This window comes from Eumetopias jubatus, unplaced genomic scaffold, assembly GCF_037043125.1.
Source record: "Eumetopias jubatus isolate StellerSeaLion01/CBP00866 unplaced genomic scaffold, mEumJub1_p1.0 scaffold_3, whole genome shotgun sequence".
In the NCBI taxonomy this organism is placed as follows: domain Eukaryota; kingdom Metazoa; phylum Chordata; class Mammalia; order Carnivora; family Otariidae; genus Eumetopias; species Eumetopias jubatus.
Genome location: NW_028274809.1, coordinates 181,102,796 through 181,120,545, shown reverse-complemented (window position 1 = coordinate 181,120,545; position 17,750 = coordinate 181,102,796). Strand labels below are relative to the sequence as shown.

At 43.7% G+C, this 17,750-nt stretch overlaps 1 protein-coding gene across 2 annotated transcripts in view; it reads right to left on the bottom strand.

Moving 5' to 3' along the window:
• MBNL2 (muscleblind like splicing regulator 2) overlaps positions 1 to 17,750 on the bottom strand; it is a 154,174-nt gene that overhangs the window by 13,089 nt on the left and 123,335 nt on the right. Inside the window, exon 7 of one of the 2 annotated variants that reach the window (XM_028112093.2) lies at positions 11,074 to 11,168. The exons of the other annotated variant lie outside the window; for it this stretch is intronic. Coding sequence (XP_027967894.1) covers positions 11,074 to 11,168 — 95 coding nt within the window. The remainder of the gene's footprint in view (positions 1 to 11,073; positions 11,169 to 17,750) is intronic. 2 annotated transcript variants of the gene reach the window in all.

Below are 17,750 nucleotides of genomic sequence, written 5' to 3'. Positions count from 1 at the left end.
CCCCGCGGACCTCCCACAATTTACAGTTAGATCCTGTGCAAGTCCAGTGTCTAGGCCCACTCCGTGTGTTACCGTGGCTTCGTCTCAGTAGTCCTCACCTCTACAGTGGGAATCAAACACTGTCCCTAACTCATGAGCTGAGAGGATTAGATCAGGTATTTAGTGAGTACCTGGGGGTAGGAAGCATATAAGACCACTGTTTTATTTGGTAATATTTCACCTATTTTAACTTCCTAGGCTAAGCCACAAAACATGAATATTTTGACAAGGTGTACGTGGCATTTACTAAATACTTGTAGATCACGGTGCTTAGAGCAAACCATGATTTATGGACAGTTGTGCACACCGGTCTCGTCTACCACATGTCTACACTTCTAGCTTCAAGACCTTCACCTCTCCTCTCCTGGATCTCACATACACCACAGACAGAGCCAGGGAACTTATGTTATGAGCTTATGTTAAAAAAAAAAAAAAAAAAAGGCAACTCTTAAATACCCTTTTCCAAGGCAAAGAAATATAATGGGGTTTTCTTTTCATTCTTGACACACTCCTTAGATTTCCCTTTTTTAACTTCTTATTCAAGGCCATCCTTCATGTTGCAGGGGTCAGAGAAGAGCAAAGAAAAGGTGAACAATAGGAATCGATTCAAATAATTCCTCTTCTCCCGAATTCTCATAACCAAGGTGGTTCTCTGGCCTCTTCAAATATTTTGGTGTAACAATGACAAATATTGAAAGAATGACTGGTGGAAGAACTACGAAATTATTACTGGAAAAAATATTTGGAGAACAAGAAGGAATCAAGTTTAACATCCCTGGCTATCTTTTTGGTTCCTCAAAAACCTTTCTAAATTCTATGGCGGAAGCAAAGCTATTGATCATTCAAAAACAAATGCGTAGTTAACATACTCTCGCTGCACTGTGGTTTGACAGAGGACTAAGTGTGGTGTTAGGAGACGAGTTTCTAACCCTTAAGTAACCTTGAGTGAGTCACTTAACCATTCTAGGTCCTTCTTACTGTGCAATGGAAGGTTAGGAGCTTGGGGATGTTCTGACTCTGGTTCTGCCGCTGGATTGAAGATCTTGGACAAGCTTCTCGGCTTCTCGAAACTGCAGTTTCCTCATCTGCATATTGGGGATGAGAACAGTCCCTCCCAGGGCCATTTTAGGTTTTAATAATTCCTGTGAAAGGCTTATTAGCATCACGCCTGGCTCTTGGAAAGCGCTCCATAAAGGAGAGCTATTGAGTTGTCTGGATGTTGTCTATGGGCTCTCCACTTTGTGGCCCCTTGGATGACAATTTAAAGCACGTTCTCAGGAAGGCAGTGTGGTGAAAGAAAAAGCAGTACTCCAGGAAGGACGCAGATAACTGGGTTCTAGTCCTGCTGTCTTGATATTTGTGTGACTTGGATAAGCGGCCCTGCTGACCTGGGCCCTTCTTCCAATATGTAACTTGCATCATAGTTGCCTTTTGTGTATTACTGTGGCGGTGTGGCAGGATTGCGGTAAATTCGCTCCTACAACTTACTGCCTTTCAGGACTCGGATGAGTCGATGGCGGTCTTGGGTCAGCCCTGCCGTGCCTCATGTAGCCATGACTCTGGGAAAATGGGTGACATTTGCAATGACCAGCTTACTGATGCCGCTCCCAGAAGGGCATTGTGGTGACCAGTGAAGAGTATCTGTATTTGATCACGGGAAGCTCATTGACATAAGCTCTGAGGATCTCTGAAAACTCCTGAGCGAAGGGCATGATGATAAGAATAATACAATTAGGTCACTGAAAGTAAAACAGACCAAAAGCGCCAGCATATTATACCTGAAGCTGAGGCGTGACAGATTCTAAATGCTAGAACAGCTACAGTTTTCCCAATGTCAGAAAACACCAGTGAACAAATTGGTCCTTCATAGTACAAATCAAACGGAAGATGTGTCAACAAGAACCATTCTTTCTATGTTAGTCATTGGAGAGAGGTCTTGTAGAAGGCGGGTGTGGCAGGGACAAGGAAGTTGGTAAAGGTATTACAGAAGCTGGAGAAGACCCTTAGGGAGCCCTGAATTTCTCTGATTCTTAATTATCTAACCCTACTCATATTTTCTGTTTTCTCTCTGTCCCAATGTCATCTCTGCGGCGATGAAGTAGCTTCCTCCCCCGTGAACCTGACCTTGGCCTGTCTCAGCGAGTTTCTACCTGCTCACTTGCCATAGATCAGTGTTTCCAAGTCTCTCATTTACCATGTCACTGTCTAGCTCTCATCCTGCCCTCCCGGGCCCTCGGCAACTAATCCCTCCTCGCCTGCACCACTGAGCTTTCCAGTCCTGCCCAAACGCATCCCCCCCACTCCCACTCGCCACAGCATGGCCTCCAGCTGGGCGTTTGCCCCCCTGAGCTAGTGTCCACCCCCCTCCTATAGATCTGACAAAATCATAGCTGTTCTCTCTGCCTCTGCTGAGGGATAAAGTCCAGGACTGATTCTGAAACTCCCGTCAGAACCACACAGGCTATTGGAGAAGAGGCTGGGGTCAGGGGCAGGCATAGACAGACTTCAGGGTCAGCTAGACTTGAGGTCAAAGGCAGCTCTAGTACTGATTAGAGCCTAAGCCTTGATTCTGTCACAAGTAAAAGGGGGAGAAGAGGACGCACCCGAGAATGCACGTGAAGCAGGGTGGGGGTGCACTCGGGCCTGTGGGTTCCGTTTTCCCCTTACCCCACGCCCATCTCCAGCCCTTACACTTCACGCTGGTTCTTCTCTGTCAAATTCCCATGCATCCCTCAAGACCTACCTCCTCAGCCCCTTTAGGGATAAGGCCCTGCCATGGAGGGCCTTATCCTCCCACGTAGTATTGTTGGAGTCTTTGGCTATTTCGCTTTGTGACATTCCCCGATTGCTCCATGTTTCTCAGACGAGGCGGTAAACTCCAGGTAGCTACTAGCACCTCTGCACCCTGGCGGCCTCCAGAATGATCAGCAGGCTCAGCCAGGTCTAGCCTTGGAGCCGTGGCCTCAAGCAATGTGGCCCGGAGAAAATGCTAGCGGAGGCTGAGAGGCCAGACCTAATGCCAACCGTCTGTGACACACGGTGGTGTCATCTCCAGTCAGTGAAGGAACAGTCAGGGTAGCTGGCTATCCCTCCTCCTCATCAGGAAGCCGTGAGGATGTCTCCTCTCCATCTGCCCTCACAGAAAGCCTGGCAAGTCCCCAAACACGCAGGGAGCCGCGCGCGGGGGAGGGCAGCAGTGGCAGAACTTGGGGAGATAAATGCCCATAAATCAGAACTGTGCTCTGCTCCTAACGATTTTTATTAAGACTGAGACCCTGGGGCGCCTGGGTGGCTCAGATGGTTAAGCGTCTGCCTTCGGCTCAGGTCATGACATCCAGGTCCTGGGATCGAGCCCCAGGTCCGGATCCCAGCTCAGCAGGGCGGGGGGTCTGCTTCTCCCTCTCCCACCGCCTCTCCCCCTGCTTGCGCTCTGTCTCTCTCTGTCTCTCAAATGAATAAATAAAATCTTGAAAAAAAAATGGAAAAAGACTGAGACCCCATTCATCTTTCAACCCTTGAGAATGGATCCGAATTCCTGCCTTGTAGCTCAGCTCTCTTTCCTTACAGATCTAGAGCCGAAATAAACACACATACGGGATGAACTGTACATTCATTATGCTCAAAAGAGAAAAGCCCCAAATTAGGAAAGTTGGGCATGATTTTGTTACCATCCACAAAAGCCCAAATACTCCTGGGACTAGAACGTCTCCATCTAAAAAGACTGCCCCCCAATTTCCATCAAAATGCAAAAGAGGATGGGATTTGAGGCATAATAAGTAGGACAACCCACCAGGCAGTCAGCTCCGCATAAGGACCCTTGACATTTTCTCTTCAGCTGCACAAAATCGGAGCTGATATTATGTCTTTAGGTGCTATCTACAAAAGAATTCTACCCAACTTTCTCACCATGAGGTATAAATTATTCATGAACAATGAAAATGTACTAGATGACAACACTTACGTAACTTAGCCTTTCCTCAGAGAATCTGCAGATACATTTATTAATTAAACCTCATGGGAGTTAGTCCTGCAAAGCAGCTGCTTCCGAGGCAGAAAACTAAAAGGTCTACTGCCTTCTTCTTTTCTGATTTCTTCAAGAGAAAACACAATCTGCCTCTATGGCTCTCTGAGATCCAAGACCCACCTCTCTAAAAATGTTTTGACCACGCTTGATGCTAAGTCTGGTTCCCGATGCCCTAGCCACATTGCACATGGCACTTACACTCAAATTGCCAAGTAGCTGTAACCAACAGCGTTAACTGAATGCAAATACTGCAATTTCAAAAAATCAGTGGGTTTTTTTTTTTTTACTTGAAGAGATATGGCAGGCTCCAGTCTCCACCCCCCTACACACACACACACACACACACACACACACACACACACACACACACGCCCCTCTCTTACTGCTGCCATTCTCCACAAAATATTTGATGTGACAATTCTGCCTCATTTGAAGCAACCCGATCCATCACTGAAATGGAACCTCCTTCTATAGTTAGAACATCAGCAAAAAGTTTAAGGTGCTTAAGCCGCTTCCGCGGTCTGAAGTCTAATGCTGAGATAGATGTCTCCACCCAAGGACTAGACACCAGGGCTGGATTTTGACATTTGCCCTCTGGGCCTTTCTGGAGCACAGTACAGCTGGCCCCCAGCTGTTTTCCATAATCTGTTCCTGGGAACCAGCAAACTAGGAGGAAGGAGGAGTCTGAGTATCTGTACGTGGAGGCCAGTGACTACCCTGTGTTCCGCAGAGGACTCTCACAGAAGCCTCCTCCCCCCCTGCACCAAGGCTTTGCAGAACCAAGATTTTTCTTATGAAAATAACAGGCTCCCAATGGGTCAAGTGGTGAATAGTGGGGAATGTTTAATGCCTCCCACATTTATCCGAATATAGTCCTGACAGATGGCTTTGCATAATAGATGTTTTATAAAACTCTTTGAGATGAGAGTTTAAGTAAAACATGACCTTACCTTTCTAGATTTCTCGGTTAGTACAGGCTAACTTACATATGTGAAAATCTTTATACAAATAGTTTTGAAGCTGTGTTCACATTTATTTGTGAGAAGGAAGTAAAATCTGATGCTTTTAAGCTTTTTTCTTCCCTCTCAAGTAATCTGTAGCAGGCCAGATAAAGCATAATGTTGTGAAGCCGGTTGCATGTAATTATTTTTTTTTGATCCAACATTGCTGCTGTTGATTATCATATGCAATAAATTTATACGAGGCAGGTGTGGAAAATGAGATTTTCTGACTTATCAAATATTCTAATAAATAGAAGGTTATGTGTGTATATTATTAACTAATTTTCAATAAACTCTTCCTCAGTTCAACTTTCTGTTGAATGGATTCAATCTTTGGGGGAGTGTTCAGAAGATATGATAAGACCTAGAGGTCAGAATTCTAAACCTGAATCATCACTTTTTGTAGATGTGATTTTTTTTTTTTTTTAACATCTTGCCAGAAATAGAATTTGTTTTCACCAGCTTTAAAGGTGCTGGTGGGGTGGGTGCTCCATAAAAAGTTTCCTAATATCCAAGGGTAAGAATTTCTCTTCCTGGGGTGCCTGGGTGGCTCAGTTGTTAAGCGTCTGCCTTCGGCTACGGTCATGATCCCAGGGTCCTGGGATCGAGCCCTGCATCGGGCTCCCTGCTCGGCAGGAAGCCTGCTTCTCCCACTCCCACTCCCCCTGCTGTGTTCCCTCTCTTCGCTGTATTTCTCTCTCTGTGTCAAATAAATAAATAAAATCTTTTAATAAAAAAAGAATTTTTCTTCCATGCTTAGCACAGGCTCACTTCCCAGAATGAATTAGATGGATAATTGCCCTCACTGCTCCCATAGCCCTCGCTGTAAAAGCATGGGCAACGTGCATTCACGCCACATCTAGACGGACTCTTTCTTTTGAGCAAAGGCTTGGGAGGTCTTTGAGCTTTTGTGGCTCTGAAATCTCATTTAGGTAGGAAGTGGGAAGCCACACATTAGGGGTAAGCACGCTGGACACATGTGACCGATGAGTGCATTCAACTGCTGTCCTTAAAGGGACTGAGTTCAGGTCCTTCGGGGACGACTTCCTGTGGCTAACCCTTCATGTCAGCCCAAATTTCTCTTTCTGCCCTGGGACGTTTATTAGGATGGGTTTTGCCATAGTATGAAATAGTTTTTATGTTTCTGTTGGGTTAAAAGTAACTCTCCCCGTGTAAGGGGCAAAGGCAAGGCAAAGGAGGTCGTTGCTAGGGGCCACTGCCTCAGTTCGGGCTCTTGTTAAAAACCTCACTGCTCTCCACACTCTCCTGCCTCAGATCCATCTGCTCATTCTCCCCAGAGTTCTGTTCTATCACTATCCTTCCTGAAGACCTTCATTGGCCCAATCAGGCAAAACCCTCCGCCTTGGCATTGAAGAATCAGACCCGGTTGCAGCCACTCCTGCACACGGAGGCTATGACCAGACTGTTGGCTCTCCACCTCCCTGCCCACCCGTGCGCGTGAGCTTGCCCTTCTGTCTTGTGGGCAAAGATGCTCGGAAGAGCACACAGGTGGAGTCCCTGTAGGACTCAGGCGCCAGAGAAAGCACGTCTAGCTACAGGGGTACAGGGAAAGACTCGCCACATAGACTGGGCCTTCAAGGATGTTATTAGGTAAACTGAAGAAACTCTGTATATAAATGAAGAAGCTAAAACTTAAAATGTATTTATTGGGGGATTATTTTCTCCCCTCTTGAAACAGATGTAGTTTTGAAATAAAAAACAATAAAGCAATGACTGGACAGACTAGTATAATAATTCAAGTTACAGGAATTTCAATCTGTACGCTTGTTAAATAAAATGTCTTACGATATGAAGAAACTAGGTAATCCCGTGTACTGAGCTGTGTACCGGTACGTTTTTTAATGTATCTTCTGAGATGAAATGGGTCCCACTGTAGGCATCTATAGACTTACACATTCCGACTCTCTGTGAGGCTGAAACTGACTGATTTATATGGTATTCTCATTTTCATTTCCAATTTTCCTCGTGACCAAGTCATTTGTTGGCTGGTGGACAGAACTAAGACAGTGAGTCACACGGAACAGGCCCATGAGCCTGCTTCATTAGGACTGATGACGAATTCTCTTTTTACTTCTCTATTTCTTCCTTCTCATCTAATGTGTATAGATACTGCTCGTAATTTTCAACCTCCTCACTGGTTATGATATTACACAGACTATTCACAGATGGTTATATATCATAATTAATATATATCTGCTAGATGGTTCTAGATGTGAGCTGGTTATTACATCTCCGGCTTGAAGCCAGGCTCCAATTCAGTTCATCTCCCCGGCTTAGGAGTGACCTTGGTTTCAGCTGAGACTCCTTCACTGTGTGTCGCTATTGGGTCTCACGTGCAAGATAGTTGCAAATGGGGAAAGAAGTGACTTTCCTGTATTTATGATGATGAGAAAGGTGGTATAGCATGGTGGTTAAGAACAGGGCTTCTGGAACCAAACTGCCCGGGGTTCAGTTCCAGCAAAACGACTTATTGGCTGTTATTTAACTTTGGCCAAGGTAGTTAACCTCTGTTTCGGTTTTACCACCTGTAAGATAGAGATGACCAAAGTTGTCCTCCTAAGACTGTGGTAAGGATTAAGTGAGTCTGTCTATACATACGTACCCTCTCTCATATAATATAAAACGTATGGTATGATATATAATGTAATATGTAGTGCATTACATGAGAGAGAAACCATTTATAATAGTACCTTGTACATAACAAGCCGTTTGTAAATAATATTAGGTAATAGTAAAATTATTAAATATAATTTGTATATTAAGGTCTAAAGGCCTTGGTTCAAACAGGAAGTCATTGCTAGTAATACTGGTGTGTTTATTTATTGTATTTTTGTTTCCGTATCTGTGCCCAGAGCCAAGCAATCAGAAAAAGTTGTTTTATATTTCCCCAAAGTTTTATGGGTTTTGTCTTCACTGAATTTCAAGCTACAAGTCTAAGTTCAGTTGAAACTTTCATTGCCGGCACCTCGATGAAGCCCTGAGGATAGAATTTACAGATTTGTGGCTTGTTCATCTCGGCTCACCACGGACCAACATGTAAAGGAAACTGGACCAGAGGCTCTGTCATGGGATGTTCTGGTCTATCTTCTGTGTTCTATGAACGACTTGGATCTAATTACAAATACCTATGAGGTCTGAACTATTTGAACTGACAGTCTAAATTGATCCAATGAACTGAAAGACTGTCAAAACTGCAGCACATTTTGTGTTAAAGACAGATCACTCCATGAAGGAAAAAGAAGGCAGGATGCTTAGCACGCCCTGAGCTCTGAAATCCCTAGCTCTACTTGCCAAATCTGCTGGTGTCCAGCTTTCTATCATCCCAGATTCTGGGTCCAGCAGAGCAGCTGAATGACCACAGGTCTGCTGGATCTTGGGGCTGGAAGGGACTTCAGAGGTGATCTAATGCTAGGCTTCCTTTCACAGAGGAGGAAATTGAGACCTACTACGTTTAAATGACACCTCGTTCACGTGGATATGATTCCATCTGAGTTTAAAGGGTGAAATTAATAACGGGATAATGTGTCATGCCACAGCCATCAGCAGTCTCTGACTTCGGGGGCACTGGAAAGATTTCTAAGTTCTTTTGTAGCTGCTTCGCTCTTTGAAACTTGTTGAAAATATGTAAAAAATATCATGCCTGAATAATTTATATTTATGATTATTTCTTTTTCTGTGGTTTCCACCAAGAGCTGCTAAAGGATTTCTCCTCTTCATCACTGAAGTGCAATCCGGCAACTGTTACATCCGATTAACTGCACAACGCAGGGTCTAGGATACTCGAAGCTACTGTCAGATACTTCTTTAATAATATTTCTTTAAATGTAATTGAAGTTAAACGTGCTGGTTCCTTTACCAATTGCAGTCTGCTGTAAAATGATATATTTTAGCCTCTGCATATCTCATGCTTCCTACCCCTGCCTCCCTACACACAAACCTGTGCGTATATATGCATGCAATCTCTCAAAGTTTTGGGGAGCCCAAAGGGAGCCCAAAAACTCACCAGGCTGGAAAAAATATTTATGATACGTGATTAAGTGTTTATTATAATAATGGAGTTTATCCTCAAACTCCAAAGTATTTCTTTATCTTGACTTCCTTTCTATTCTTAGGAAAGATCTCTCAGTATGAGAAGTACTTAACTGGCTGGGCGCCTGGGTGGCGCAGTCGGTCAAGCATCCGACTCTTGGTTTCAGCTCAGGTCCTGATCTCAGGATCCTGAGATCGAGCCCCATGCCGGGCTTCACGCTCAGCACGGAGTCTGCTAAAATTTCTCTCTCCCTTTCCCTCTGCCCCTCCCTGCTTTGTGCTTGCTCCTGCATTCGATAGCTCTCTCTCTCTTCCTCTCTAAAATAAATAAATAAAAGAAGAAGTGCTTAACTTGCCATCCTAATGAATACTACTATACTATACTTGCCTTCTTGCAAAAGGACTTTGTCACAAAAATTCTGTCAAAAATCACAAAAACATGGTTCAAGAAGAAGGCAGGACTTTGACATAAATATCCAGATATCTAGCTTCCTCATAACGAAACGAGCAAACGAAAGGAGTGCTTTGAACCTAGTAATGGAAGGATGCAAACTTCCTCTCCCTCTTCCATCCCATCATTTGAGTCTTCCCAGCTAAGAAACTTATTTGCTATTCTTTGTTATATCTGTTTGGAGGCTGAGTTGGCTTTCCTTAGAGGTAAGCTGGCATCTTTGAGGTGATAAATGAAGAGCTAAAGCATTAGCAACAGTTTATATCTGCCTCTGAGAGCACATGTGGGCTCGCCTTCCCCCCTCCGCCTTCTTTCCTCCTTCGTCACAATTCAGAGGACGCAGTCAGAAACTATCGGGATTTCACTTGTATTCCTTCATTCAAGTGCACTCACACTTGTCTTTTCAGTGACGAAGCCTACGGCCCTGGAATCACTTATTCACCTGAACGTAGAAAGTGTGAATCAGCCCTTCCCACCTGCAGAATGCAGTCTGGAATCCGCCATTGATGCCCTGACATGATTTCTCCAAATTTCTCCCATTAGCTCCAACCTTCCCTCCAGCTCACTCCTATGTCTCTTTTTATCTTTTATCAGTAAAGCTGATTAAAAAATTTTAAGCTAAAAACAAAGCCAAAACCACTTCTCTTGTACGAAGGGAGGGCGTGCGCAAAAACATGTTTCCCTAGGTGAGGTTGAGGGTTGATGCTCACCCATCCTCATGTGCATCTCCTGTGCCAGGAGCACAAATCTGCAAGCTGGTTGGCTGGGGTTAGGAGTACAGTCAGCCCGTGATTACAGAGTGGGAAATGGCCAACTGGTTCTCACTGAGAATAGAACATCCATGGTCTTACTGGCACATGCATTAAACCAACCGAGTTAAACATCCCTACTTGGTTATATCCAGCCTTTGTGAACTCAGCGCCCAGCATTCTTCTTCCAGTACACCCTGGCTCTTAGGCCAGTATCTAGACAAACTGTGAAGTGGGGACCAGTGACTTTGGGAGCACAAGCGACCAAGGCGAGATGTTGACAAGCATCATTCAGACCTCAAATTTGACACGAAGGCAAAAGGGGGAGACTTTTCTAAGAGGAGAATTTTTTTTTCTTCCCTCCCCAACAGAGGTGATAGGGTCTGAATGAACTGAATCGAAATAGAGCCAGTTTTCAAGCACCCGTGGGCGAGCTTTTACGATTTTTCTGCGGCAATTCACAAACCACTGGATAGGTAATGCTGTACTAAGAGGAACTGAAGCCTGTCAGGTTAATTACACAATATTAGGTACGAAAACAAACAGTGCAACACAAAACATAGCTACATCATTATTTGCAGTAAATGTTAACTCTAAATAAGTGCAACCTGTCCATAAATGCTTGCTATAAACTAATTAAAAAAATAAAATTTGATGGATAAACATGAAAAAAAAATTCTCACTGAGAATTTTTTTTTTAAATATCAGCACTCATTTAGAGTTTGGGATTTGTGAAAGAAAGCTTTAAAAGGAGCAAACCTGATTGGCTGCGGCTGTTGCTGCGAAGGGGACACTTGTTGCAGGAGTTGTTGCTGCAGAGACAGTGGCTGACGTAGCGCTGTGCATCATGGGTACTTTCAGGAGGGGAACCATGGGAGCAATGAACAGGAGGGTGTAGCATTATGGTAATAGAAGTGGTATTTTGGCATGGTGAATATCAGAGCAGCAAGCCATCATGGGTTAAACCAGCAGATGGCATGCAATCACAATGCAAAGCAAGGAAGCATGGGAGAGAAATAAAAAAGGGAAAATAGCTTATTACAAGTACAATTAAAGGAAGTTTTAAAACATAATCAGTGATTCCCAGAAAGGCCAAAGCAGATTACTTTGGTTGATGTATTTATCAACATTTTTACTTCTGGCAATGTATCATTCCCAATGTGGAGCCTATGGTTGTAGGTACGGTTAGGTTTCCTCCAAAAATGCGAAATGGAACGTCCAATGAAGTAAGAGGATGTGATACTCATTTTTGTCATTCTAGAACATCCAAGGCTCGACATGTCGGCCTAATTTGGGGTAGGATATTTTTTGGAATCAATTATGGTTAAATTGAATATTTTTGTCGATCTGGAGCTGCTGTTTTGGGGCTGAAATTGTTGGAGGTTGGGGCTTATTCTGGGTTCATAAATGGCAGAGCAAACATCGTGGCCTTGATGTCAATTCTAACGTAGTTACTGCGAAACAGCAGGCAAATTTGGCCAACGGTTACTTCTCTTTATTCTACACGGAACTCATCCATACGTCCTAAAGACAGACTTTTGCACCAAGGCACTGGATGTGTAGACATAATGATATAGTATTAAAATTTAACATCTAAGGGAGTGCTACGGTCCGAATAATCACCCCAAAGAAATTGACACTTAAAATTAAAAAGGATACTAAAGCAAGGCAGTTCAGACATTTGTCTTCAAAATACATCCATTTACAGTTTTTAAAAATAAATACTTCTGGGAAACTCTGATAACTCTAACACACAGCAAAAAGGAGATAAAGGCACACCACTATGAAACTTTAAAACATTGATGAAATTAGCCTGCCTTTCTGATAAAGTCAGCTTTTTTTTCCTCTTATGCTAAACCATATAAACTATAAAGAGAAACAAAATACAGATCATTAAAAAGCAGTACTTGTGGTTTTATGTCTTGCAGTGGTTGTTCTAGCACAGTGGTTATTCTGGTCACATTAAAACGATCATTTTCTTAAATAATACAAGTACATCTTTAAAAACCTATCCATTAACTCTAAAGCCAAATAAAGCCTTCAGATCTACCATTTCCTAAAGCATTTCTACCATCTCTGAAATAAATTTCAAGCAAGTGAAGGTACTGTACATAATAGAAAAAGACAAATAAAAAAAGGTTGAAACCTACCAATACTGGTAGCGGGAGTCATGCACAAAACTGACCCTGCATGTCATGCAATGGCAGGTGGAAAAAGTGAATAAAGGGAAAGAAACAGGTTAGCGGTTTAGAGTTAACATTCAAAGTGAGATTGAAGCACAACCAGAAATCAGTAGGGTTAGTTAACACAGTCTTTTAGAGTTATTTACGTTTTTAGGACTGACACAAATATCTCTGACTTGTTGGAAGCCAATATTACTCAAAGCTCACTCCTTCGATGCTTTTCACACTTTTTACTCGGCTCCATCGACATGATTCTTCTAAAGAATGACATGTGACAATGTCGAGAGTGTCCTTCCTCTAAGACCTTTACAGACATCATCGAGGTTAATCCTCCAAGGTAGGAAGTGGGTATTTTACAGATGAAAAATCTGAGGCATAGTAACTACTCCAAGGTCATGCTCAGTGGGAATCGAGGGTAAGGCTAGAAATAGAATTCTACTCCTAAATCCAGGTCAGGGCTTGTATTCGCTGGATTACACTGACCTTATTGCATTAAACGTCTGTTTGCTTGTTTGTTTGTTTCGTGTCAAAAACAATGGGAAAATCAAAACGGTAACTAAGATTCCGTATCCTCCAAATCAAAGGCTCGCAGGTCAGGTGAATTTTAGATGATTGCCTAGAAGCCCTACAGCACAGGAAGACTGAAGTTCTTGTGACGGAATGACCTGGATGTGTACGTGACCTGTTTTCTGCTATGAGATTCATCATGATAAAGGAGCGGTGCCTAGCCATAAAGCCTAAAGGGAGTAGAGGCGAAACAGTGCTAAATTGGGGCTGACTTAGGACCAGGCCTAGCGACTGTGTCATGGCTGCTTTTAGGTGATCCCTGAGGGAGATCTTTGGCAAAACTCCTAGGATACCTCAGGTTGGTGCCCAAGTGGAAGGATGGGGGAGAGGGAGGAAAGGGAGGGAAGATTTCAATCCCTCCAGGGGAATAGCTACCTTCCCTGCAGGGGGCCGTATTAATATGCTTGAATCCGAAAACTTTGACCCTGAAGAGAAATGTATGTGGTAGAGTACTGAAAAAATTGAATTATCTACTTCTGGTTCAGTTCCTTAGACTAAAAATCAAGGTAATATAAGGATTATATACCTGAAGATGGTGTGTCATGGAGGTGACAGAGCATGCATTTTTAATGAATGAATGAAACGTCTCTTTAACAAAATGGGTGTACCTGCTTAGGGTTTTAGAACTGCGTTCTGAGACGCCAGGTGAAGAATCTGAGATGCGTAGACCTTTGTTCTCTCTCTGCCGAACTGTCCACACCTGAGGGATACTTTCTGCCTGATCTACATTTTGGTCAGGCTGACATTAACCGGTCAGGAACAGAGGCTGTTTAACTGATTACTGGATTCTTCAGCAAACGCATGTTAATGAATCTGACTTCATACACACACACACACACACAGACACACACACACACACACACACACACACCTCAAAATCCTTCTCTTTCTCTGGCCCTATCTTTCTAATCTTCATAAACAAACTTCTGGACAGTTGCCTGCTCATAAATTTTCACTTCCTTTACCCCACTTGCTCTTCGATCTTCTCCAAGTTGACTTCCATATTCAGGTCTCTCCTCCAACTGCTAATGTCCTCAAGAACTCCCTATTTCTGCAGTCATTAGGAACTCTTCCCTCTTCATCTAATGTGAGTCTCGGTAACATTTAACACTTGGCCACTCCCTCCATAATAAACCACTCTTTTCCCTTGGATTTTCTAATACCCCTGTCCCCCCCCGCCCCCCCCCACGCATAGACACACACATACTCTATAGCTTATACGCTGGAGTTTTTTCAGGACTCCGTTCTGGTTCCTCTTCATCTACGCTGTACTTTTTCTGGGCGTATCATTCAATCCAGGATTTAAATACTATCTGTAAGCTCAAGGCTTCCAAATTTATGCATCTACCTGCCCTCTTGAAATTCCCTGCTGCAACTCACCAATAAGCCAAAGCAATCCTGTTTCTAAAACGCATCTTGTGTTGGTCTGTCTGCCACTCTGCCGCCACTCCGCCGGTCCCGATCGCCATCATCTCTAGGCTGGGCCATGGCGTGACGTCCTAACTTGTCATCCTGTTTGCCTTCCTGTCCCCCGCCTAATCCGCTCCACTCTTCGCCTTTCTAAATACAGGTCTCTTCGCTTCTCTGCTGGAATGATTCACTGTCTTTTCATTGCTTTTAGAATAAAGGCCCCCTCTGGTCCACTCTCTGACTCTCTTCCCAGCTCCATTCCATACCCTCCTCCGGGGGCGGGCACCGTGACCTCGGCAGATTAGCCTCTCATTTCTTTGAACTGAACACAGCACACTTTTGTCCTACCTTTGGGCTTCCCACAAGCCCTCCCCTCTGCCTGGAATAATCTTCGCCCCACTCTTTTCATCTTCCCGGTCTCAAGGTTATGTGTCACTTCTTTAGAAAACTGTTCAGTTGTTCTTTGACCTATCTCCATCTGCCATTTAAATCGGTTTATTATTTTCAAGTTTATTGAACTCTACTTTTTCATTCATCGGCCTTACAAAGCATTTAAGTTATATATTTATGTGGGCATTTATTTTTTTTTAAAGATTTTATTTATTTATTTGAGAGAGAGAGAATGAGAGATAGAGAGCACGAGAAGGAAGAGGGTCAGAGGGAGAAGCAGACTTCCCGCCAAGCAGGGAGCCCGACGTGGGACTCGATCCCAGGACTCCGGGATCATGACCTGAGCCGAAGGCAGTCGCTTAACCAACTGAGCCACCCAGGCGCCCTATGTGGGCATTTATTGGAATATCCATCTCTCCTCCTCTCCTGTCAACTCTGGGAGGGCAGGATTCACGTCTGTCTAGGTCTCTGGGGCACAGAGTAGGTGGTCCATCGGTTGAATGAGGGTTTTCAGTCATTAGTGAGTGTATTGGGAGCAGCTGGTTCCTAAAATTTATTAAAGTACCCACTTTGTCAATGACTTTATTTTAAAGCGAACGTGGCTGGATTCAAAGTTATTCCAAACAAATTCTGCTATTCTCTTGCATTCCAGTGTGTGTGTGTGTGTGTGTGTGTGTGTGTGTGTGTTGGGGGGGGGTGTTTCTTTCCTGTGTCGTGGCCGCGAGAATGTCCCTGGGTTGCAAACCACCACCCCCACCACCACCTCCTGCAGCCACACTGAGCGGGGACTAAACATCAGTTTAGCGTCAGTTCAGGATGTGGCTGAAATGCTCGACCAAATTCATCTGATGAGCTTCTCTCTCTCTCTTTGTGGTCTAAAAGTGATATGACTATTGGAAATGCATAGCTTTGGCTGTGCGTGGCCGTCTGACTCAGTGCCAGATTCCGCTCGTCTTTTCTGCCTCTGTACCCTCTGCCTACCCCTTCAAGTACTTGACATTGCAGCTAAAATGAACAACTTGTAATCCCTCAACTATGCTCTCCCCAACCTCTGCTCTCCCTAACTATGCTCTCCCCAGCTACGTCCCCCCCCCCACCCCCCCGCCTGAGATGCTCTGCGGCCACTGGTAAAATCTTCCTTTCAAAGTCCTAAGCAATTTTCTTTTCCTTCGGACAGTCGCTTCTTTCTCAGTTTCCTTTGCCCCCACCCCCCCAGCACATGCTGACGGCCCTGGCACCCTACGGCTTTCTGCACTCTCAGAGCTTTGCCCGCGCCCCAGTGGGCCCTTAGCGCTCGGCACTGTATTGGCTTCTCCCTAGTACCGAACTCCTTCATAGTCTCATTCCTGGATCTGGAACCCAGAACTTACTCTGTGTTCAAGAATTGTTTGCCCAATTAAGGGGGGGCAAATACGTTTGGCTGTGGTTGTACAGGTCGAGTTTTCACTAAACGCTGACGAATCTTTCACCAAGGTGTGTGACAGATAACCTTACCTAACCTTATGGTTTCGGATCAGTAGGCAACATTTACACCAGTGCTTTTCCTTGTTCTACTTATTCTGTACATCCAACATAATGAGATTAAATCAGAGAGGGACTCGGTGGGTCCTTCTGTTCTGACTGGCTGAAGAATTCCACTAAGACACTAATTCTATCAACAGGGACTTCTCAGCTGTTCTCTGCTGCGTTTGCCACAAATATTTCAACGCTAGAATCTGTGAGTCAGGATTCTCTGGATAATTCCACGAGTTATATATTCCACTCTGCAGCATAGACACACAGCCTCAGTTTTCCCATCTGCAAAATGCAAATAATCATGCCGGCCACTGGCAGAACTCTCTCGAAGAGTAATGAGACAATGCCTGTAAGAACACTTACAGCAACACAATAAACCGGTCAGAGAAATGCCGAGAATTACGACCCTGCTGTTTTTGAGAGTGTGTGTGGTTTCTGCCACTGGCCTAACGTAGTGAAGAACAAGTATGAACTCCTAGATTAAAATAATCCCTATCAAAAAAGGAGAAAAGGAAAAGTCTCACCCGCTCCAAACGTGCTAGGGCATCAGCCAAGGTGATATTTCTATGAGCATGGTTTGGGAGAAGAATCCCATATTTTGCACAATGTTTTATATTCCTATCTCCACACCCTGGAGGCAGAATTCCTAAAATCCAAATTCACATGGTGTCAATGGGGGAGTTTTCGTAAGATATCAAAAACTTCACTGTGGAGAACAGATGGCAAGTGGATTGATTGTAATGCTCATGTCACAGTGTCTGCAAATATTGACCCGTTATGTCATACGCCTACAACTAATACAATGTGATATGCCAATTATACCTCAGTGAAAAAACAAGAAAGAAAAATTAGGGATCTTAAAAAAAACAACCCCCAGAATTTCACTATGAATGGCCTTTCAGTAAAGGGTAACCTCTGGGAGCACATGAGATGCTCTGTGTTTCATATATACGATCATTGTTGATAGAAAGTACTTACAGAAAAATGAAAACCTGTCAGTTTAAAAATCAGGGGCCCACCATCTACCAAGTCACAAAAATGATTTTTGAACGTCGTCACTTAATTTGCAGAGATTTCAGACAACGGTGATTGACCATGAATGATTATCATCATTACTGTTTTAAATTTGAGTTGAAAATGTGGTTTATGAGAAAGAAATTCTGAAATAAGAACTAGAGCCAAAACAAACACTGAGATTTCTGTTAGGGATTTAAGTGGGGGAACGATTATGCTAACTTGCTTTTGATTAAATTATTTCCTCTTTCATCATTTAAGAAAAACATGTGAAAACTTCCTCGAAGCTGAAATACCATTTCAGAGCATGAGAGCCACATAGCTGTTCACTATGATATTGATATCATGTTACAGATG